Source organism: Theobroma cacao, chromosome 8, assembly GCF_053813885.1.
Source record: "Theobroma cacao isolate CCN51 chromosome 8, ASM5381388v1, whole genome shotgun sequence".
In the NCBI taxonomy this organism is placed as follows: domain Eukaryota; kingdom Viridiplantae; phylum Streptophyta; class Magnoliopsida; order Malvales; family Malvaceae; genus Theobroma; species Theobroma cacao.
In genome coordinates, this window is record NC_142646.1 from 2,148,365 (window position 1) to 2,172,233 (window position 23,869).

Genomic DNA, 23,869 nt, shown 5'->3' on the forward strand with positions numbered 1-23,869 from the left:
AAAATGTTTAGTATAATTAGTTTTTTGGTCGGTTCTTGATTTTAAAATTTTTAGACTAATTCATCAAAAAAAAATAAAACTAATTTTTTATATATATTTATATATATAATTTTTTATATATATTAAGAAGAATTGATAGTAAACTTAATTAATAATATATTTAAAATATATTAGTTTATTATATGTACGTATACAAATTACAATCATTGCAATGAATTTTGTTTATATATATTATTTATAAATCTGTATTAATATGAAATTATAAATTATATATTTTAAATGATATAACTTATATATTAATTTTATAATATATAATAATAAATATTTTATATATTAATATGTTGTAATTATTACACATTGGTAATGGTTCGTAATATAAAATGTTGTGAATATATATAAAATTGAAAAAATATTATATATATTTAATTTATATATAAACATTACTATAACTTATAATAAATTTTATTTATATGATTAAACTTAATAACCTTATTAATTATCATCTTAGTTTTTATAATATGTTGTTTATAATTAGTTATTATTTATACAAATTTTGATATAAAATATTATAACATATCAGTTATGTCATTAATTTTATATATACATAATAAAGTAATATAGCATATATAAAAATATATTTAATTTATATATATAAGCATTACTGTAATTTATAATAGATTTTATTTATATGATTATACTTAATAATTTTATTAGTTATCATTTTAATTTTTATAACATATTATTTATAATTAGTTATTATTTATATAAATTTTAATATAAAAATTAAAATGTTATAACATATAAATTATATTATTAATTTCATATATATATAATAAAATAATATATTATATATACACATATTTAATTTATACATAATTTATATATTTTATAATTATTGATGAAATTTAAATATTTTAATATTATAATTTGTAAAAAAATGATACAATTTTGACTCATTAGATCGATCAAATCAATTTTATATTTAGTCAATTTAATATTTTTTTATATTTAATTATTTTTTAAAAATATTTAATCTGTTTAATTTTTAAATATGATAAATTAAACCATTCAATTTACCCACTTACTTACCTTACGTAATCTTATTTAATCTTATATGATTTTTTAAGTATTGAATGGAAATAGTTTTTTTTTAAATAAAATAATTATTTTTATGATATTTGTAAAAAATTTTGTTAAAGATTACATCACATTAATTAACGTGAAAGAAGGTCACGTGCAAGGCACCGACCAATAATGGATCGGAAAATCACATCAAGAATGGTCAAGAATGGCTGACATGTTGACACGTGAACGAATCCGAGAAGGTCTTGAGTTGTGTTATTCTAGGACCATTCTCAATCGTCATGGTCCTTCGCTCATGCCTCTGCCTACAAAAAAGATCTAATATATTTTAATATCGTGTTGCCCGCGGTCATTCCCTGTGCACGAGGTAAATAAACATAAATGAAAAGATTACGGGTCCCACCAAGTGGGATACGTGGATGGCTAGGATTTGTTCCAGTCCCTTTCAAACAAGACCAACCTCGAAGAACCCGAGGCAAGTGATCAACGGCAATAATCTCCTCAACGGCTATTTCAAATAATTGGATCCAACGGTCAAAATCGAATCGGCGGCTGCCGCCCAACTGTGTCCCCCGGGTCTTGGACTCAGAGGGGGTAGCCGACTGAAACGGTTGTCGGTAAATTAGGAGGAATACTAACATTTTAATTATAAAAATGAAATTAAAAATACAAATACAGTAAAAAGAAAATAAATAAAGTAGCCGTTGGGTTCATGGCTTCTATAAAAGAGGCACCGAGCTGACACAACATTCATGAAAGTTTGGTACAGAAAATTTTAATAAAAAAAATATCCAAGCCCCCTTAGTAAAAAAAAGGGTCTTTTGGATCCGTTTCGGATCGAAATATTAAGCATCTTTCCCTTGATGAGAGTAGATTTTTGTATCTATAAGAGAAACCCAATATTTTGATCTTATTTTCTCTTGATGAGGTTGAGAAATAGATTCTTAGCATTTTCCTGAAGTTATAAACATTCCTTTTTCTGTTTTATCGTCGAGAAAAATCTGTAAAGATTTCCTCTGAGGTGTATAGATTTTGAAGCTTCTGTTTTCAGACTTTGGATCATATTATTTTCAAAGATCATTTCCTCTTGTTTTTATATCGTAAAAGCTTTCCTTGTTTTCCTTGCTTTCCTGTATTTGTTGTCAGATTTTTATCTTTCTTTCAAGTTTTTCAGAAGTTATAAAGGAAAAGGCAGATTAACCCAATATCATGGATGCAATTTTCATGTCATCTTCAGCTGAGAAATCATTTTCTCCATACAAGCAACTCAAGAATATTCCAAAGAGAAATTCGGGAGCTCATGTCGTTTCAAAACCAAGTGAAAACTTACCTCCTACGAACATCATCCATGGAGGAGGACTGCTGTTTGCTCCTCCATCATCTCTCTCCTTCTCTTGTCCTCCTTCAGCTTCTCTTTTCAATCCATTGTTCTATCAAAATCATCACCAGCTGCAGCAACAGCAACCACCTCTCCTTCCTCTTCCAACCCCTAACAAACCTCTCCATAGCTCTCTCCCTTCTCGAACCCGGAGCCTTTCTTCCTCTCCTTCTAACAGGAAAAACAACAGGAGCAGAGACCAATCTCTCACACCAAGGAGATCAAAATCAAAGCAACTCACTGGCAAAGTAGAGGAGCCAAAGAAAGATTCGAAGCCAGCAGATCAGGCAACGAAAACACAAGCCATAAGTAAGTCATTTGTCATGGCGTCAGCTAACAACCCTATAGGACCAGACCCGAATGATCTCCCTAAGGTCTTAGCTTCATCGTACCTAGCAACAGGAAACGTTGCGAAAGACTTGGAGAAGTTTTCAGGTTCTGTCTTTACTCTCTCCCCACCACCTAGCAGCCTGCCTTTGCCTAAGTTTTCGCTTAGACCAAAGCTTAGTTGCAACGCTGAAGCTGCTGGAGTCGATGCTGGAGCCACTGACAATCTCCGACGGCTCCTACGTCTCCGTTGAACGACGAAAGTTTTTATTGTCGTTCCGGTTCTGGTGCTGTGTGAATAGGGTCTTTTCTGTAAATAAAGGCCTTGCAATAAGGGTATGCTTTCCTTCACCAGGCAGTAACTTTTATTTTTCCTTTTTCTCGTTCTACTCCTTAATTTTCTTCTGTCATGGGAAAATATTGTGATCACCTCCTGGTTTTTTTTTGAATCTGAGGTGCGCAAGAGGAAGAAAAAGAAGGAAGGTTCCTTTCTACGGCTTTGGGTCAAGAGATTGTTGAACTTTTTTCTTTGTTTTCTACCAGTCATAGTGTTGTTTTGTAATTTAGATCCGTATGCATGAATATTGTGATCACCACCTTGTTTTTGAATAGGGGTGAACATAAGTTACGTTGTAAGGCTTTGCCACTCTCTTTGTTTTAGTTTGATGATTGCAAGGGTGTTCTGGAACAGAAGATTGCCAGAGAATGTTACTATCTTTCTTATTTAAATCAATAATACTACATGCATGATATCTGCAAAGCTTGCTCAATTGCATGATTCTATTTCATTGTCCATAGAGTACAGTGAAGCATGGAAAAAAGAAAATTTTATTTCTTGTTGGATATATGTGATTTTATCATACAAAAGAAACAGGAAAAACAAGGCACAGACGCGCAAAACCAGGAAAATAAAACAAAAAAACCGAAACTAACAGAACTGATTACAATCTCTGAACAAAAATCCCACTGTTTAGAATCTCTGAACAGCAATACTCCCAATGTCCGAAGCCGCCCCCCATAAAGTATGTTGTTCCTTTCTCTCCAGGACAAAGTAAATAACAGCTTACCAGGCTAGTCTAAGAGAACCACAAGCAGTATGATTCTACATGAAAATCACCTCATATGGTAATGAAACTTGTCAATATATTCTACACACATACAGTGGAACAAAATTTTTTCAATAAAAAGAAGGAAGAAAGGTGATTGTTTTAATATAACTTTTCCTTGATCCAAAGACAACAACATGATTGAAGATAAGTCTCAAAAACCCTTAAAACTGCTCCTGCCTCTCACACTGGTGCCCGCAGCTCTCGAAAGTTGAACAGTGACTCAATTTTCTGTGTCCTTAAACTTACAATTTGGGCATACAAGGAATACTGTCTGCCCTTCATCAGCTGATCTCATCTGTACAGGAAGAGAGAGCGAGACAGAAAATAATAAGTTACATGATCAGGAATCAGATACACAGAAGAAAAAAAACTGCTTATTGAGATGTAGTTTTACTTGTCTGGTAGTGTACTCAAGCTCTGGATGTCCACACTTTTTACAAGTCTGTTTGATCAACTGCATATAAAGTTAATACTAAAACTGTGAGTAGCAGATTTCAAGATATGCCTCTATCTTTAACTTTATAAAAGTAATTACCGCTGCTGATTCTTTGGTTTTCATCCCTTCACTAACATGTGAGATGCCCAGGTCTCTCCGTATATCCTGCATCATTAAAAGCACATGGGGTAAAATAACTTAACATCAAGAACATGAAAAGAGGCGTAATAGAGAGAGAGGGAGGCTATCAGCAAGCAAATGCAACTAGCTGATCTAGATACAGGAAAAGAATCCATCTAGCTGCATTCATAATAGATTAACCATTCTTCATATGCATTCTATCAGTACTCTCTAAGCTACATCATAGAAGAAGAATTGATTTTTCTTTGAAAAGAAGAAAAGGGAAAAACCAACAATGACCGACTTATAAGATGCCAATGTGGAGCACTTTCTCATATACTCCAGCCACTAGGAACATCTCAATATGTGAAGGAAAAGTTGCGGAATCTCTCTTATCTCTGATCCAGAACAAGAAACCGGCCCCAATAAAGAAAGAAAACAACATCCCAATTCATTTGTAATCTCACTCTTGTCTCTCGATGATATTCAGAATCAGCATAGCCATTTGATTAAAAAGACCGTTCATTACAATCATAATCTTTTTCCAACACATAATTAAGCTGCCATCATCATATCAGTGATAGCTAGCCAACAAAATATAAGTACCAAAGTTCAAGGCATACCTCAGCAGTAATGGTGTAACCTATTTCTCTACCCAAAATCCCTGAAAGATATTGGTAACAAACTCAGCAAAGTAGAAGATCAAGAAGATAAAACACAACTTTACATAGGTTTCTCCAAAACAGAAATTTACGCAACGATTAAACTGCTAGTAATAATATTTCACTGAATGATATTAACTGAAAATAGGAGCATGGTTATGAAAACACAAGACAAATCCAGTATCTAAATAAAGTTTCTATCAGTTCTGTAGAAAACAAAGTTCCTAAAAGTTTGGATTGATCACGCACACACAAAAAACAAGCCGTGAATTTTGAAATAAATCAAGTGGGTACCTTTTGCACTTGGCTTAAACTTGCACAATGGGCATTCAGCATACTTGGGTGATACCAAAGACAGCATTGAACCACAGAAGCTACAGAACATGAAGTCACGTGCTTGAGAATATGCCATGAATTTCCTTCACCAAACTGTCGACTGGGGCATTTTATTACATGTCAAAGAAAACAGAAATAATTAAATAGAGAGCAATTTTTTTTTTTGTGTGAATAACAGGATTAAACTAGCACAATTGAACCATTAAAACCAGTTCTCTGAGAGATAACTACAAACGCTTGTCACCCAAGGCTACCCAGACACATAGAGTGAGACACCACATTCAAGTTCCCATTTTTTTTTTTTACTTACAACACTTCCCGAAAAGAAACAAAAATATTTCCAACGGATTCAAATTAAAATTTAGTGAAAAGGACATAAAAATTCATGATAAACAAGACAAAAAAACCCAAAAATCTAATTATTAAACCAATAAAAGCTAAATAGAGAACACGAAATTGGGGAGCTCACCACAACGAAAGGTAAATCTTAATTCTTGTTCTGTAATGAGTAGCTTCGACCAATGTGGCCGGGAAACTAATAAATGATAAACCCTTCTTTCTGGTAAGCGTCTCAGAGAATTGTTCAAGTATAAAACCCTAGAGGCGGGAGCCGACCAGTTAGCGCTTAGGCCTTAGCGTTTACGTAGGTCCATGCGAAAGGCTGGGTAGAGGCTCAATCAAATACTTTCTACTTTGGGCCCCAGGCTCCTCCAGAGAGCCCATTGTTTTATTCGACCTAACACAATAAAGAATTCATCATTAAAAATGATAAATTCTGTAGGCCAATTTTGTAAATCAAAGTTTAGGAAGTTGTTTACATTTAATAATTACTCTCTCCGTCTCTTTTATTTATTTATTTAATACCTCAAAATGAAAATATCCTTTTCTTAGACATCTAATTTTTTATTTTTTAATTATAAATTTATTTTTCATAATGAAAAATATTAAGAAGTCTCGAATATTTATATTTATAAAAAAAATATAAATTTTAATATAAAAGATATCAAATTCAAAGCTTTTATCTCACTTTTCATGAGAATAAAAAAGACAAAAAAAAGATGAGAGGCAGTAGTATAAATTGCTTCGCTCTTGATCACTGACGCTGACACTGACATGAAAGTTCTTTTGAGAATATGACAAGTTGCAATTATTTCTTCCAAAAATTCTATCCTAGTCAGGAAATGAGATGTTGGTATAAACATCAGTTAACTAGACAGCGTCAACGGTGACATAAACTGTAAAGTTTAAGTACTCAACCTCAAATTCTGGAGAAAGGTGGGATGATTTGATTAGAATTTAATGGCCGAAGGCAGTCCAATTTAACATAATGGTTCAAATTGATAACAATGGAAAAACAAATTATAGGAAATAAACATTATTCACATTCCCTGATTTCGGTAAAATGTCAAAGATCATGTCGGAAATGTAATCCCAACTAAGTGGGGTGGTGGGCAGAAAGACAAAAGTCTGATTCCAAGATTGCTTAACTCAACAATGGAAAAGAGTGGGAAAAATGGTTCATTCACGAAGGCTCAATGTTCAATTCCAGGATGATTTACCCATTTGATTAAGAGTACCAAACACCCTTTTGCATACTTCCATTGGAAGTTTATCAAATCTTAGCAAAAAAATGTTTCTAACATCACATGGTGTGGTGGTGGTCCTTCACTTTCCCCTTCATGATAGAGAGCAGCTCTGTGAAGTTAATTTGTCTAATTATTATACTAATTCTTTTGTTTCCCAAACCAGGGTCCCCAATGGAAGAAAAGATGGCTGTTAAGGGGCTGATGATGGTCATGAAACAACAAAACCGGCTTGGGTTCTTTTGGCTTAATTGCTTGGAAGTTGACAGCAATTCGACTTATGTTTTCTGTAAAAATAAAATAAGTAGTATCGATTAATTTCAAATGACAGTTAAGGAGCCGAGTAGTTGGTTGGCCAACTAAGTTAACTTTACATTTATAGGCGCGGGAGAGGGCTGCCTCTCATCAACACCAACACAGGAACCCCATGACTTAATTCCTTTCCTGCTTCGTTTCCAGTATTTATCATCTATCTCAATCCTTCCCAAACATTTGTGGGCGTGGTTCTTCTTGGTAAAATGGAAGAAGTGGAGCTCAGTGACCAGAATTCGCATCCAAAAACGGAGCAACCATCGAGTTCGGCCAAAAGCAGACCTGTTTCATTCCTCGGCCTATTTGCAGCTGCTGATAAATTAGATTACGCCTTGATGTTTTTTGGAAGTTTAGGGGCGTGCATACATGGGGCTGCTCTGCCGGTGTTCTTCATTTTGTTTGGTCGCATGATTGATTCTTTAGGACATCTGTCTTCCAATCCTCAAAAATTGTCCGCTCGGGTTTCTGAGGTACTACGCAAATTCAATCCCTCTGAAATGTTTGTTTAGTGATGACATGGAAACTTGCTGGTTTAGAGTATGTCAAGTCCTGTCGAGTAGAAACGTGTGCATTGTGTCCTGTTGTTCGATCTATAACTGGTTCAACAAAAATTTGTTTAAGCAATCATCAGATTGTCTACTTCCAGTGAAGTGAGTCAGATGAAGGCCATCAGGGCAATTCTTGCGACCAAGAATTGAGAGAAGTGGCTGTTGGACTTTTGTTCTATAGTAAATTCTACAAAGCATACAAACAGGGGATGAAAATTGCAAAAATACAAACTGGAGGCATTTCCATTATCAATTCTTAATCCTTTTTACTTCTTTTCATCCTCACTTTTTTCTTCCAATTAGAATCCAGCATCATGTTAGCAAAAATAGTATCTGAATTCTCCTCAAGTGACCAGATTTTGCTTGATATTTGACATCTTCTTTCCTGCAGCATGCTCTGTACTTGGTCTACCTTGGTCTTGTTGTTTTCGCATCAGCATGGATAGGTATGTTTCATGTCTCTCAGTCCTCTCTGGCTGCTACAGTTTCCATTTTTTTTTTCAAAGTACCCCTCAGCTTTGCTTTGCCTACGGCAGTATTAACATCCTTGTTGATATTATCTTTTCAGGTGTTGCATTCTGGATGCAAACTGGGGAAAGACAGACGGCTCGTTTGCGTCTGAAATACCTTCAGTCAGTTTTAAGAAAAGATATAAGCTTCTTTGACACTAAAGCCAGAGATTCTAACATTATTTTTCATATTTCAAGTGATGCAATTCTTGTCCAAGATGCAATAGGTGACAAGGTATGTTACCAAAGAGAGGAATATGATGGTTCTCAGATCTCAGAATGTTCAAACTTTGATAAGATACTTACTTTAATACTATTCTTGTGTATCCTGACGCAGACAGGCCACGCGATCCGTTACCTTTCTCAATTTGTTGTTGGGTTTGCCATTGGATTTACATCTGTATGGCAGCTTACACTACTTACCTTGGCTGTAGTTCCGCTGATAGCTATTGCAGGCGGCGCTTATACCATTATCATGTCTACTCTATCAGAAAAAGGTGAGGCTGCTTATGCTGAAGCTGGGAAGGTCGCAGAAGAGGTAAATTACATGCACGATAAAGACTCAAAACCATTTTTCCTTCACAAGAAATACCAGGCTGGTAGAATTTTAAGAATGAGATTGAATATTTCTGCTTCAAATGGTTATTGATTTTATTTCACTGTGAGTATGTCCGGAAGTTATGTGTCCTGGGCTGAACCCAAGTTAGGCCATCCTTTTGCAGAGACTCCATGAACAACTAACAAAGAAAATTCACATATATTTCAATTTAATTTGATAGCCATGCCAACTACTTTTCTTGATTTCTCACTTATGGAGGTAGCTTTTTTTTGGCGTCTTAATTCAGGTTATTTCACAGATTCGCACAGTATACGCATATGTAGGGGAAGAAGGGGCAGTAAAGGCATACTCTGATTCACTTAAAAATGCTCTTAAAATGGGGAAGAAAAGTGGACTTGCAAAGGGGGTGGGAGTTGGATTTACGTATGGGCTACTGTTCTGCGCCTGGGCCTTGCTTCTTTGGTATGCCGGCATACTTGTCAGACACGGTAAAACAAATGGAGGGAAAGCGTTTACAACGATTATCAATGTCATCTTTAGTGGATTGTAAGTATACTCTGAATGTGGTAGCAAAATTTGTTATGCTGTTTTATCTCTCGTTAATCGAAATTGATGATAAAAAACAGGTGTTTTGTTTCCGCAGTGCTTTAGGTCAAGCAGCGCCAAACCTTGCTGCCATTGCTAAAGGCCGGGCAGCTGCTGCCAATATCTTCAGCATGATCGAAACAGACTCAAAGCCTTCAAGGCAGTCAGAAGGTGAAACCATCTTGCCAGAAGTTGCCGGAAAAATTGAGTTTTGTGAGGTCTGTTTTGCTTATCCCTCGCGGCCCAATATGGTGTTTGAGGATTTGAGCTTCTCCATAGATGCTGGGAAGACGTTTGCATTTGTAGGTCACAGTGGTTCAGGAAAAAGCACCATTATATCCATGGTTCAACGTTTCTATGACCCCATTTCAGGTAAGACCAAAATTCTGGATTGAGTTACAATCGTTTCACTTCTCAATGTTTAATTTATGGAACTTTAGATTGTGGCTGATACACCGGAGTTCAACAGGTAAAATACTATTGGATGGACATGATATTAAGAATCTCCAGTTAAAATGGTTGAGAGAACAAATGGGATTGGTTAGTCAAGAACCAGCTCTGTTTGACACAACGTTAGCTGGCAATATACTACTTGGTAAAGAAGATGCAGATATGGAGCAGGTTATAGTAGCCGCCAAAGCTGCTAATGCACATTCTTTCATCGAGGAACTACCTGATAGTTATAACACACAGGTGTGCCCTCCAAACAGGCCTTGCATTGTACAGGAAACTGAAACAATTAACAGTGGCCCTCCTTTTGTGATGACATGATGGCCACATTTTAATTTTTGTTGTCTTACCTTTCTCTACAGATGTGTGACTGTGACCAATGCTTAAGTGTGATGCTTTGACAGTTTGTTAATTTTAGGTCGGAGAGGGAGGAACTCAGCTTTCTGGAGGGCAAAAACAAAGAATTGCCATTGCAAGAGCCATGCTGAGAAACCCAAAGATATTGCTTCTAGATGAGGCCACCAGCGCTCTTGATGCAGAATCAGAGCTCATAGTTCAGCAGGCACTAGATAAGATAGTGTCAAATCGAACTACAATTATCGTGGCGCATCGATTATCAACTGTCCGAGATGTTGACACCATCATTGTTTTGAAGAATGGCCAGGTTGTCGAGAGTGGGAACCACATGGATTTGATATCTAAGAATGGAGAATACGCAAATCTAGTGAGCTTGCAGGTATCAGAAAACATTGCAAATTCAAGCTCTATATGTTCTTCTGATGCTTCTGGAAGTTCTAGCTTCCGACAACCTCCCAACAGTCAAAATCCTGGACTGGATTCACGGTCAATTTCAATAAAAGAATTGGGGCAAAGTGATCAAAATTCATCTCAGCAAAACTTTGCTCCTACTCCATCAATAGGGGAACTACTAAAACTTAATGCACCAGAATGGCCCTATGCACTGCTTGGCTCGCTAGGTGCAATTCTGGCGGGCATGGAAGCTCCACTATTTGCCTTTGGAATCACGCATGTCTTGACTGCATTCTACTCTCCTCATGATATCCAAATTAAGAAAGAGGTTGAAAGGGTGGCTCTTATATTTGTTGGTCTGGCTATTCTCACCATTCCAATATATCTGCTGCAACACTATTTTTACACCTTAATGGGAGAGCACCTGACAGCTCGTGTGCGTTTATCAATGTTCTCAGGTTCTTTTCTACTTTTCAATCTAAAGATGATTCTGATCAATACAATTAGATTGATGGAACATTCATCACATAGGCAAATCCTCTACAGCATAAATTGAAGTACATTTCAGTTCTTCATATTTATTGTATTATAGCCTAATCAGATTTTTTTTCTTCAAGTGCAGCTATCCTTTCCAATGAGATTGGCTGGTTTGACATGAATGAGAACAATACTGGTTCATTAACAGGGGCTTTAGCTGCAGATGCAACCCTTGTACGAAGTGCTCTAGCTGATCGGCTATCCACAATTGTCCAGAATGTAGCACTTACTGTGACAGCATTTGTGATTGCGTTCACTTTAAGCTGGCGCATAGCGTCTGTTATCATTGCCTCTTTTCCCTTACTCATAGGTGCTTCCATAACTGAGGTATGGTTTAGAAACTCCCTTAATTGCAATTAGGTTGTTTCAATCATGTCGGTTAATGGCGCTGCACTCCCTCTATTTCATTTTTTTCTTTCTTCAAAATTGCAGCAACTATTTCTTAAGGGATTTGGAGGGAATTACAGCCATGCCTACTCCAGAGCAACTGCTGTGGCACGCGAAGCAATTGTCAACATTCGTACTGTTGCTTCATTTGGGGTTGAAGACCGGATCTCAATCCAGTTTGCCTCTGAACTAAACGAACCAAATGAGCAAGCATTTCTGCGAGGCCATATTTCAGGTGTTGGATATGGCGTATCACAGCTATTTGCCTTCTGTTCCTATGCCCTAGGCCTTTGGTATGCATCAGTGCTAATCAAGCAGAAAGAATCCAACTTTGGAGACATCATGAAGTCTTTTATGGTTTTGATAATCACTGCATTGGCAGTAGCAGAAACACTTGCTCTCACACCAGACATTGTGAAGGGGTCACAAACACTTGGGTCTGTTTTTGGAATTCTTTACAGGAAAACATCAATAGAACCGAACGATTCCACATCAACCATCGTATCTGAGATCGGAGGAGATATAGAGTTCAGAAATGTAAGTTTCAAGTACCCAATGAGACCTGATGTCACCATTTTTGAGGACCTAAACCTGAAAACTTCAGCTGGAAAGAGTCTAGCCGTAGTTGGACAAAGTGGGTCAGGGAAAAGCACTGTGATCGCACTAATTATGCGATTTTATGATCCCATTTCCGGGGGAGTCATGGTTGATGGTTATGATATTAAGACATTAAACTTGAGATCACTGAGGCTGAAAATGAGTTTAGTTCAGCAGGAGCCAGCATTGTTCTCAACCACAATATACGAAAACATCAAGTATGGGAAAGAGGAAGCATCAGAGATTGAGATATTGAGAGCAGCAAGAGCAGCCAATGCTCATCGATTCATCAGCAGAATGCCTGAGGGATACCAAACTAACGTGGGTGACAGGGGGGTACAGTTATCAGGGGGCCAAAAGCAGAGGGTGGCAATCGCTAGAGCAATCCTGAAAAACCCTTCCATTCTTCTTCTCGATGAAGCTACAAGTGCATTGGACACAGAATCTGAGAAACTAGTCCAAGAGGCTCTGGATAATCTCATGGAAGGCCGTACCACAGTTATGGTCGCTCACAGGCTATCAACTATTCGCAATGCAGACGCCATTGCGGTGCTGCAACAAGGAAAGGTAGTTGAAATTGGCAGCCACGAGCAGCTGGCGAGGAAACCTGGCGGTGTCTATAAACAATTAGTCAGTCTACAGCAGTAGAGGAGCACCCATCACCCCTGAGCACAAACCTGATATGCAGCTGCTTGAAAACGAAACTTAGCATTAAAATTTTCCCTTGCTTGTCCACATTCCGCAAGCATCCGAAGCATACAGTAGTTTCTATAGAATTTTATACATGAATATGTTGTAATCCAAGGAAAATACAATCAATTATTAGTGTTGTTAAGACTGCAAATTGCTGAAAATGATCCTATGATCTCTTCTTAATATGATTTGTTCCCAAATTTCAGTAAGCACCATTTCTTGATCCTGCATCTTTTGCTTTTGAATTGATCTAAAGTATTTTAAATATGTATCATGCCATGGATATAAGTTTTGTCAATTGACTCTCAGAATTTATTGTCTGCAAAGTTCAGTCTATCATCATTAATGTAATAGCTACCCTTCCTTTAGAAATAAAATGACTGGTCTACGCTCATTGATGATATTTTAGATTGTTTTTCATTTAAATATTGAAAAAATCTGAATTATTTCATTCTAGATAAAAAATTATTTTTTTATCTTGTATCATATTCATGAAAAACTTAATTTTGATGAAAAATTAATAATTAATAAATTTAAAATAAATTAATATTTTTTATCCACGTCATGGGTGGGTTATTTTGATGATGTAATAAAAAATGTCACATAAACCAATTAACATCACAAGCCATTTTGTCATGCCAATAAATTATGTTATAATTCGTATGGATAAAAAATGCTTTCGAATTGTTATTAATTTTTTATTAAAATAAAAATTTTATATAAATTCATATAAAATAATAAATACTTTTTCAAATACAATAAAATAAAAATAAAATTTTTTAATATTGAAAACACCTTTTTTGTCAAAATTCAAATTCAATAATTCAAAACTCAAATACTACGTGTACATGATATTGCCAAGAAGAAGTGAAATCAAATTCGGCGCACAAGGCGGACCCCTAAGTTTGAAAATTGAAAACGGGCAGGCGCAGGAGCAGGGATGGATCGTTTCAGCCAAGGCTTTATTCAAAATGCCACGGCTTTAGAAACGCTCCGAAGACCCGGTAGGCAGGCATCTAGCTTTTGATTTTTTATTGGGGTCTGTGACGCTTTGCATTTTGAACTACTTTTTAATAATCTTTATTCCAACTCCCTTTTTTTTAATTTTTCGATTGAGGACATGAAAGTACAAAATTGAATACATTCATCAATGTTTTTTCACAAATAGCAATAATTAAAGCATTAATTGATTTATCTGAATTAACTAATGATCGATCCCCTATTTTTGTTTTTTTTAAGGTTAATTTATCCATCATATTATGCTAAAAGTGCATTGCCATTTGTTCTTTGAAGTTTTCCTATAAAAAAAGCTTGATATAAAGTAAATGAAAGGAAGCATTTGGCTTTTCTTTTTTGCGTGTGTGTGTGTGTTTCTTGGTTATAAACTAATGATCATCTTATCATGCTAATTATTACCTTCAATTACAGTTAACTATAAATAATAAGTAAAATTAATATTAAAAAGGTGAATTTCATTAATACTTTTTATGATTTGAACTTTTTTTCATATGACTGATTGTGATTTTTTTCTTTATTAATATCGTGTGAATAATTTTTATTTTGATAAGAGGTTAGATTATTCTTTTGTTTTCAGTAAAACTATAAAAACTGTTATATATGAAAAAAAAAGGATAATTTTAAATTGAAAGTATTGTGGTAATTTAATGAAAAAATTAATAACTTAATTTTTATGAGAACAGAAATTATTTCTAAATATTAATTAAGAAAATCACAAAATATCACTTGAGAAATTTTTGAAATTACAAAAAATGTAGATAGGATTTATCCTAAAAATTAATAGTATCAATTTATGGTGAGAAAAATATGCATTTTGGCAGATAAAAATGGTTAGGTTGCAATTTACATTAAGGTATTTTTTTTTATATTTAGGAAAAAAGAAACAAAATAGAAAGAAAATAAAAGAAAGGATGATAATAGGATGTGGTAAATGCTGATAAGAAGTTGTTATAGAGGCCTAGCTGGCGAAAGGCTGGCTAGGTCAGCTTACGATTCAACAGCATTTGTGATTTCGATTTCTCTCTCTGTCTCTCTCCCTCTCTTTCTCTGCCCCGTTTCCCCCCTCTCATTTTGCCATTTTCGCCCCTTTCTCTCTCTATCTTTCTCTCCATTTCCTCTCTGTTCACTAGCTTCGACTCTCCATTCAATCTGTTCCTTAGAGTTTGGTCGTAGAGAGAAGCGATGAGGCCCGTGGATCTCTCATTCTTTGTTTAACCAACGAGAGCGCGAAGCAAATCTGAGAAAGAAAAGCCGCGAACCCCCCAGATTCTTGGAAAAAGAATTCCAAGATTTGGAAGAAAAAGGAGAAGGGGGGGGAAAGCAGGCTGTAGGCGATTTGGTATTCTTGGTATACTTTTTAATTCGTACGGCGGAGGAGAAAAATGAGCGCCTCGAGATTCATAAAGTGCGTTACCGTCGGCGATGGCGCCGTCGGAAAGACCTGCATGCTGATTTCCTACACCAGCAATACTTTCCCTACGGTGAAGCCTTTTACCCTGTCCTCTTTTCTGAGTTTTCGGATCTTTGTTGCATGATCGCATGATTTATTAACTTTTTTTTTTCTAATTTTCCATTTGGTTCTCAATAGATAGCTGAATGGTTATATTATTTCTGGAGAAATGAAGGAAGAATTGTTTAAAATTGATGATGTTCGACTGAGCTTTCTTAAAGATTTCTACAATTTTGAGATTACTGTGAAAATTTTGTTGTCTGTTATAAATGCTGTCAAGATTAGGCTTGATGCGGTACAATGTATGCAGATCAGGTGCAATTAGATCTTTTCGCGGTTAATTGAAACCAAGATTGGGGCTTAATGCTTTCTGTGCTGGATTATATCATTTCGGATACTGATCTTCTTTATTGATAATAACTGTTTACTTTTACAATTGTTATGGTAACAGGACTATGTCCCAACTGTTTTCGACAATTTCAGTGCAAATGTTGTTGTGGATGGCAGCACTGTCAACTTAGGCTTATGGGATACTGCTGGTAATTTGGGAATAGCTTCTAAATTTCCTCTTCTATTATTAAGTTGAAGTTCTTTCTTGCTTTTGGTTTGAAATCATTGCCTCGGAACAGGTCAGGAGGATTACAATAGATTAAGACCGCTGAGCTATCGTGGGGCTGATGTCTTTATACTTGCATTTTCTCTCATCAGCAAGGCCAGTTATGAAAATGTGGCCAAGAAGGTTTAACCATGGAATATCTTCTGTTTTGAGAAGATAATTTTGTTCAATATGAGATGTCTGTAATGCTGTATGCATGCTGAATGCTGATCATGTATTTGCTTGCTTTCCATTTCAGTGGATTCCGGAATTAAAGCATTATGCACCTGGTGTTCCGATAATTCTTGTTGGAACTAAGCTTGGTATGATTTTTACTCCTTGGATAACGGTATCTCTAATATATGCCTGCCAATGTTGTGTTTGTGAATTGCAATTGATTTGAATCTCTAGGTGACTGAAATTTTTCTCAAATTAATGGAGAATCCTTTTATACTGATGTTTCTGCAATTCTTTTGTTTCATGAAATGTTGTCATGTCATGTTTTCTTCACTTTGCTGCTGCAGATCTCCGGGATGATCAGCAATTTTTTGTAGACCACCCTGGTGCAGTGCCTATTTCTGCAGCTCAGGTAAATATGAACACATTATTAGTTTCTTTTTTCAATTAGAATATGTTGCACTTATTTAAAATATTGGTCTTGCATTGCTTCTTTCTGAAGGGAGAGGAACTAAGGAAACAGATTGGGTCTCCTGCCTACATTGAGTGTAGTTCAAAAACACAGCAGGTTAAAGTTTCTCTACATATTCTTTGTATGTTTTAACCAAAAAGTTGTGTTGAAGCCCCTTTTTCTGATGGGATCTTGTGTGATGGCTTTTATGCAGAATGTGAAGGCAGTTTTTGATGCAGCTATTAAGGTAGTGCTCCAGCCTCCGAAGAAAAATAAGAAGAAGAAAAAGGCACATGGTGGTTGCTCAATACTATGATCAGTGGAAAGATTCAAGAACGACAAAGATGGATTGACTTGCCAGCTTCTTGCTGCTCATATCTCTATCACTGTCACCTTTTTCAATTCAAGGAAGCCGCAAGCCATCATGTATAGTCTCAACTGACATTCTAGGGATTTCTGTGAAAGCATCAGATTGTTTGTTTCGTGTTTTACTTATTGTCATGATCTATAGTTGATGAGAAGCATTCCTTGTTAACATGCACGTCCCTTCTGCGTTTCATGTTTAGACTTCACTCGTGTATTAACCAGATGTGAGGAAGATGCTATTACAAAATAACTGTTTTCTTGCATGATGTTTAAATTTAAGCAATTTGATTAATGGATTAGTATAGCTGGATGCCATGAGTCATAAAATTTAATAGAGTTGATGTGTCATGTGATTTTCTTATATAGACAAATTACCAAATGGGGCAAATCCTATCCCCGGTAGCCTTATCACTCCTTCATATCATCCATACCAAACAACCTAAGTGTTCCGGGTTCCGGATTTATGGGGTTATGGAATCGCGATTAAGTTAGTTTCTAAATTTTATATTCTGTCTTGATTTTCAAGTATTGTTTTCAGTATGATTTTTTTCATTTCATAGTGTCAAGTAGATGCTTGTATTTTCTATCATGGGAATATAGATTTGACTGTGTTAATTATGTGCTTATCTACTGATTAATGAGGTTAAGTTTTAAGTCGTATGGAAAGCAAAGCCACTGTTGGCATTAGGCCCAGTCTACTTGTAGGCGTTTTAAGAAATATTTAAAAGGAGCCTGGCTTGGGAGTGGTGTGAGGACTCCTTAATGGGGTCAGGCCCACCTGACCTGAGGAGCTAGGAGTGGACCTGTAATTAAGACCTAAATCTAAAGCTCCAGTCTGCATGGACGCAGCCGGACCCAGGAAAATAGGGTCAAGAACTGTAAACACACAATTTATTAATTCATAAACAATGCAAGTTTCAACGTTGGGCTTTTAAGTGTGATGGTTACTGCAACAAGCAATGGCTATGTGTTGGTTAAGGCTAAGTGAAAAACGGTCCCATATATTCCATGATTTTTCCAAACGAATTTGGCATTGCGGAAGGAGTAGGCGAGTGGAATTTTCCATGACTCGTGTCCATCGGGGCTGTTGCCCTCTTCCAAGTTCTTTTCTCTCTTTTGTTTTTTTAAAGGAAATTGGTGCTCTACTTGACTTGAAACGGTAAGAAGTCGTAAGTCTAACTTTTAAATATAACAAATCAAAAAAGCTTAAAAGCACACAGTAAATCAGGAAAACTTTAAACACTTCATGATCAAATATCATTTCCAAAATATCAATAACGCATGAATCAGTACCTGAACTCTTTTAAATACATTTATTATCACAAAATCATTTAAATTAACCAAAAAGAAAAAGAAAAAGTGTTATCTCTTCGACTGAATAGTAGATTTGAATTTGATACTTTAAAGGTGTTTTTATTATTTTTGAATTAGATTTTGAGAATTTAATTCTGACAGTGGGAAGTGTTTTATTCTTATTTTTTATTATTTTTGTGCTGAAATAAGAAGTTATTTTTATTTGTAATTATTTCTTACGTCATTTTCTCAATTTTGATTTCGTATTCAACGTGAGAAGTGCTTTTAATTATCTTTGAAATTCATAACAAGAAAAATTCATCATTAAACTGTTTCGTATGAAAGTTTGCAATTTTCAGTAAGTCAAAAACGCAATACCAATTAAATGAGAATATGTTAGTCTTTGCTTGACATTTTCCAAGATCTCCACATAACTCATTAATCCAAAGAAAATATGGTCTCGTGATGTAAAAGAAAGTTATGAACACAAAATTGGAGGAAAACGTAAAATATGTGTTGAATTTGCACCCAAATTCAAAAAGGGCGCTCCAAGTCTGCTTTCGAGAAACGTTTATTCTGGTTCATGAACCAACACGTCCAACCCCTCTTCATGAACCCTAAAAAAACTTGGCTGAAATTCCATGAACCCTAATTTCAATTCCCAAACTTCTTGGGTTGCCTTTACTCACTTTCGAGGAGGAAGGAAGGAAGGAAGGGTGGTACAACATTGGGACAGGAAATTCTCCTTTTACCATCTAACCATGCCCTTTAACCAGGTTTAATTATTTTAATTAAAGAATTATCGTCTAATCACTAGTAAAAGTAAATAATAATGGTGCCGCCTAGTTTGATAGCAAGGTAAACATTGCACATTATGTCTCCCTCCCTTCCCCACATCATACTCACACCTTTGATCGATCAACGTCATAATTAAACATGATCTGCCCAGCTAAGACCAAACTTTACGCAACAGAAATCAAATCTTCCTTCCCTGTGGGATTTGGTGGTCTCTCAATTTCCTCGCAATTTTCTTTCTGGGGGGCCAATTCTTGTTTAAACGCGGCTCAAGCCAAGACCTCCTATTTTCTTCCTATGTTTTCCGCCTGGTATTGGAAAGTGGCAGCCTGTCCCATTTTTTTCTATATTTGTCAAACATGCATCAAAATCACTTGGAAAAACCCAGAAAAATGTATCAAAGTTTTATTTTATTTTTGAGTATTGAATATAGTATGGTAAAATAGATTAAAAGGTTTTAAAATTAATTATAAATAATATTGTATAAATGTAAAATATTTTTTAATAAATTAAAAGATGATGTGATGTAAAGTGAAAATATCATTATTTTTAATTTAAATTTTCAGCATAATTGTTTATAAGGTATATTTTTAAATATGATATGTATTTTTTATGTTAACTTATTAATTAAAAATAAAAAAGGTTTTTACGTTAAAGATAAAATTAACAAAAATTTGATTAATGTGTATTGTATCATAAGATACATATCACACATCGAACAATACATGATTATATATGATTGTCACGTATTCATTCATATTTATTTTTAGTGAATATGATGTTAGGTATCAATTCATATTTATCTTTTGTTAATATCGTATGCTATACAGTAATATTTTATTATGTTAATACTCATACTCACCTTATTCTAGGTGATACTGTTAATTTATTAATTAAAAATAAAAAAGTTTAGTATATTAAAAATATAATCAATAAAAATTTGATTAAAGTGTTACGCATTGTCAAATAGCTATTACGTATGGAAGTATACACGATCATATACAATGTTAGATATCTGTTCATTATTTTTGAATATTATATGATATATAATAATATTTTAATATATTAACAATCACACTCACCTTTGAGGGTAAATAAATGGATGGATTGAGTGGTTTGATCCACTATACTTAAAAACCAAATAGATCAAATATTTTTAAAAAATTGATCAAAATTGATCAAATATAAAAAAAATACCAAACCGACCAAACATAAAATTAGTTTAGTCAATTTAGTTTTGGACCAATGGATCAAAATTTTATTTTATTTATAAATTATAATATTAAAACTTAAAACCTTCATCTATAATTATAAAATATACAAATTATATATATAATATTACTTTATTATATATATGAAATTAATGACACAATTTATATTTTATAATATTTTAATTTTTATATCAAAGTTTGTATAAATAATAATTAATTATAAATAATATGTTATAAAAATTAAGATGATAACTAATAAAATTATTAAGTATAATAATATAAATAAAGTATATTATAAATTACAGTTATGCTTGTATAAAAATTAAATATATGTATATGTATAATATATTACTTTATTATGTATATATGAAATTAATGACATAACTTATATGTTATAATGTTTTATATCAAAGTTTGTATAAATAATAACTAATTATAAACAATATGTTATAAAAATTAAGGTGATAATTAATAAGGTTACTAAGTGTAATCATATAAATAAAATTTATTATAAGTTATAGTAATATTTATATATAAAAAAAAATATATATATATATAATTATATATATATTCATAACATTTTATATTACGAACTATTACCAATGTATAATAATTATAATATATTAATATGTAAGATATTTATTATCATATATTATAATATTAAAATATAAATTATATCATTTAAAATATATAATTTGTAATTTTATATCAATACAATTTTATAAAAAAAATATATAACCAAAATTAAATTGTTGTGATTATAATTCGAATATGTATATATAATAAATCAATATATTTTAAATATATTATTAATTAAATTTACTATCAATTCTTCTTAATATATATACAAATTATTATATATATTAATATATATAAAAAATATATAAAAATTTAATTAATTTTTTGAGTGAATTAATTTAAAAATTTTAAGATTAAAACCGACCACAAAACTAATTAGATCAAATAGTTTAAATCAATTAATATAATAAATTAATTAAACTAAACAGTATTACTTAAATTACATATAATTTAATTAAACAATTAATTTGATTTGATTTTCCTCACTCCTACTCACCATATCCTAAGCGTTACCGTTAACACTGCTGCAAGAGAAAAAGGTTGCAACTAGCAGGCACAGTGGAACAAAACGGTACAGCAGAAGCCATGCAAGAAGGGTTAACATGTAATGTATAATATCTTAAAGCAAGGAATGGAAACGTGGCGTTATTTAATTGGATTAAAAAAATCGGCGGGTGTACGACAAAAACTAGATGCCATCCCATTCCACTTTCCTTTGCCAAAAGAAACGAGAGAGTGAAGATAAGCTCAATCAAAATCAATATTCTTTTTGGCAAAAAAAAAATATTGATTTTTTTTTTCCAAAAAGAATATTAATTTGGAGACGAGCCCCTTGTTGTAATTTCAACCCCGTAATTATATTAATTTAAAACCCCGAACCCGGCATTCCCAAGACGACTCATTTAACTCGTTAAAATCCGCTCTTCGTCCACCAAATTCTTCTCTCTCTTAATCGTCGGCGCCCCACAGCTTAGCTCTTTCACTGTTTACTGAATTGTAAAATTTGGTTCATTAGGAGGGGGAGGAGGAGGAGGAGGAGGAGGAGGAGGAGGAGAAGAGGGAAATTGGGGGCGAGGGGGGAGGGATATGGCGATATCGGATGCGGTGATTGGGAATTTGATGACGATCTACGTGGCAGTGATAGCGGGGATAAAGGCCTATGGTTTAGTATGTGGGCGGAGCTTCAGTGGCGGGTTCGTGCTGATTGTGTCGAGCACGGTGGTGGGTCTCATCTTGGTCGGGACGCTGACGTGGGATGTCTCTCGTAAAGCCACGTACGCGATTTCCCGTGATCACGCTGCTGCGGTCCATGTTCACGAGATGTGCAAGGGTGGTATTTGCTGGCACGGTGTGGCGGTGCGTTCCCCTGCTTCTCAGGTCCGGTTCAGGCTCCCTCAGCAAATTCCATACGGTTCTTTGTAACAAAAAAAGTGAATGAAAAAGTTGAAAAGCACGAGCAGAAAAAAAAGAAGAAGAATAAAAGGGGTATTTGAGTTTCGAAGCTGTAAGATATAAGGTTGTCTCTGGCTAAGACAAAAGCCTTGAGGTGTTTGGGTTGTTTTCTCCTTGAATTTTGATTGAGAGGAATAAAATAGTGTGTATAAAGCTATAAAATAACATACCAAGTGGAAGATGTTTTGTGAATAAATAAATAAATAGTTCTCCGTTGCTCTTGGTTTTTTCTTTTGCACCAACCAAAGTTTGTTCTGTTGTACAAGTGCTTTCAAGATGGAAACAGAGGAGCGAGGCCGAGTTTACATAGTTTAATTGCTTGGTTTGGTCGGCCTACTGACAAGGAACACAGCATTTTTGCCAGGAGGAAGTCCAGTCCAGGATTCTCAAAAAGGTTATTGCAGTTTATATGTTGAAAGATGTCAGAGTTAGGGTGGCAATTATTATTTATTACAGATTTTTCAGGAAAATAAGTAAGAAGAGCACTTTTGCAAAAAAAAAAAAAAAAAAAGTGTATTGGTACGTTTGTTCATATAAAACAGTTAAAGTAGAGTCCTAGTTTTGTGTGTTTTTTGTTGGTTTGTCTGTTTAGAACACGCCATGCTTCTTCTTAGCAGGTTGGGTTCCCTTCCTTTTGTCTTGTTTATGGATAGGAAAGGTAGTACTACAAATAATTGCAAGGATGTCGATGGAATAATTTGGATGGGATGTGTAGTAGTCGGTGGCCCTCCATCCGTTTCGATGCCGAGTGGTGAAGAAATACCGCTGCGGTGGCTGCTTCCATCTATTGATTTCCAAAATCCAGGGCAATCCCCTTAGCGTAAAGCCATCCAGGGACTCAGAATGAGATGTTGCTGAAATGAAAAGGAACTCCAAAATCTGAATTCACCCAAGCTCCCAATGGCTGCCTTCAGCATATATTTACGCAGTGTAGATTTGCTGCTGATTTTAACCCCACAAGAAGCAATTTGTTAGTTAGTACACATCTTAAAGGAGTCAATCAGCTCTTCCTTTTAAAAATGAACAAAAAAACAGGGTGTAATTGGCTCCGAACCTCCGGTGGTTTAGATGTCCATAGCATAAGTAGGAAATTCTATTTGATGCAACGTCAGCTTGGCATTTACTGACGCTGACTAGGTCCAAAACAACGCAATGCTCGGTAATGGGGTTGGAATGTAATCTACTCCCCCGGTTTTTACTTATATACTGTCTTGTCATTCGTCAAACCTACTTTGGGTGTAAGTAATTAGAAAGGTACTAAGTAAATGATGAAGCTTTTTGGTAGTTGTTTTCGAGACATGACATTTATTGTTGCATCCATTCAAGATGGACGTATGAAAGGAAGATGGTAATGTCCTCCCGACCTTAAAACAACTGTTTTTTTTTTCTTTTAACTAAGAAAAACAAAGCTAAATTAAAGATAAAAATGACAGTAGGAATTACCTGAGCCTTAAAAGATTGGTCTGTCTGTGAATTGCGATAAACGAGTGCCCATTTTAATTCAGGAAACAAATTTTTGTTA

At 34.6% G+C, this 23,869-nt stretch overlaps 5 protein-coding genes across 5 annotated transcripts; 4 read left to right on the forward strand and 1 right to left on the reverse strand.

Moving 5' to 3' along the window:
• The first annotated feature begins 1,828 nt into the window (after positions 1-1,828).
• LOC18591580 (uncharacterized) lies at positions 1,829-3,548 on the forward strand. Its single transcript, XM_007017787.3, has one exon. The coding sequence runs from the start codon at positions 2,293-2,295 to the stop codon at positions 3,040-3,042; it is 750 nt and encodes a 249-aa protein (XP_007017849.2). The 5' UTR covers positions 1,829-2,292; the 3' UTR covers positions 3,043-3,548.
• A 52-nt stretch (positions 3,549-3,600) lies between these two features.
• On the reverse strand, positions 3,601-6,107 carry LOC18591581 (DNA-directed RNA polymerase I subunit RPA12-like protein). Its single transcript, XM_018126237.2, has 6 exons — positions 5,921-6,107; positions 5,410-5,551; positions 5,077-5,117; positions 4,433-4,498; positions 4,292-4,351; positions 3,601-4,192 (listed from the first exon to the last, which is right to left on the reverse strand). The coding sequence occupies exons 2-6, from the start codon at positions 5,525-5,527 to the stop codon at positions 4,118-4,120; spliced, it is 360 nt and encodes a 119-aa protein (XP_017981726.1). The 5' UTR covers positions 5,528-5,551; positions 5,921-6,107; the 3' UTR covers positions 3,601-4,117.
• A 1,324-nt stretch (positions 6,108-7,431) lies between these two features.
• Positions 7,432-13,170, forward strand: LOC18591582 (ABC transporter B family member 13-like). The gene is made up of 10 exons (XM_018126331.2): positions 7,432-7,816; positions 8,286-8,340; positions 8,463-8,638; positions 8,741-8,941; positions 9,249-9,508; positions 9,606-9,919; positions 10,017-10,240; positions 10,416-11,205; positions 11,370-11,611; positions 11,717-13,170. The coding sequence occupies exons 1-10, from the start codon at positions 7,553-7,555 to the stop codon at positions 12,914-12,916; spliced, it is 3,726 nt and encodes a 1,241-aa protein (XP_017981820.1). The 5' UTR covers positions 7,432-7,552; the 3' UTR covers positions 12,917-13,170.
• A 1,781-nt stretch (positions 13,171-14,951) lies between these two features.
• Positions 14,952-17,267, forward strand: ROP2 (RHO-related protein from plants 2). Its single transcript, XM_007017790.3, has 7 exons — positions 14,952-15,459; positions 15,880-15,967; positions 16,058-16,167; positions 16,283-16,346; positions 16,548-16,612; positions 16,703-16,768; positions 16,866-17,267. Exons 1-7 carry the CDS (start codon positions 15,361-15,363, stop codon positions 16,965-16,967), a joined length of 594 nt encoding a protein of 197 aa, XP_007017852.1. The 5' UTR covers positions 14,952-15,360; the 3' UTR covers positions 16,968-17,267.
• Positions 17,268-21,901: 4,634 nt separating this feature from the next.
• Positions 21,902-22,512, forward strand: LOC18591584 (uncharacterized). Its single transcript, XM_018126130.2, has one exon. The coding sequence runs from the start codon at positions 21,982-21,984 to the stop codon at positions 22,315-22,317; it is 336 nt and encodes a 111-aa protein (XP_017981619.1). The 5' UTR covers positions 21,902-21,981; the 3' UTR covers positions 22,318-22,512.
• Positions 22,513-23,869: the final 1,357 nt, after the last annotated feature.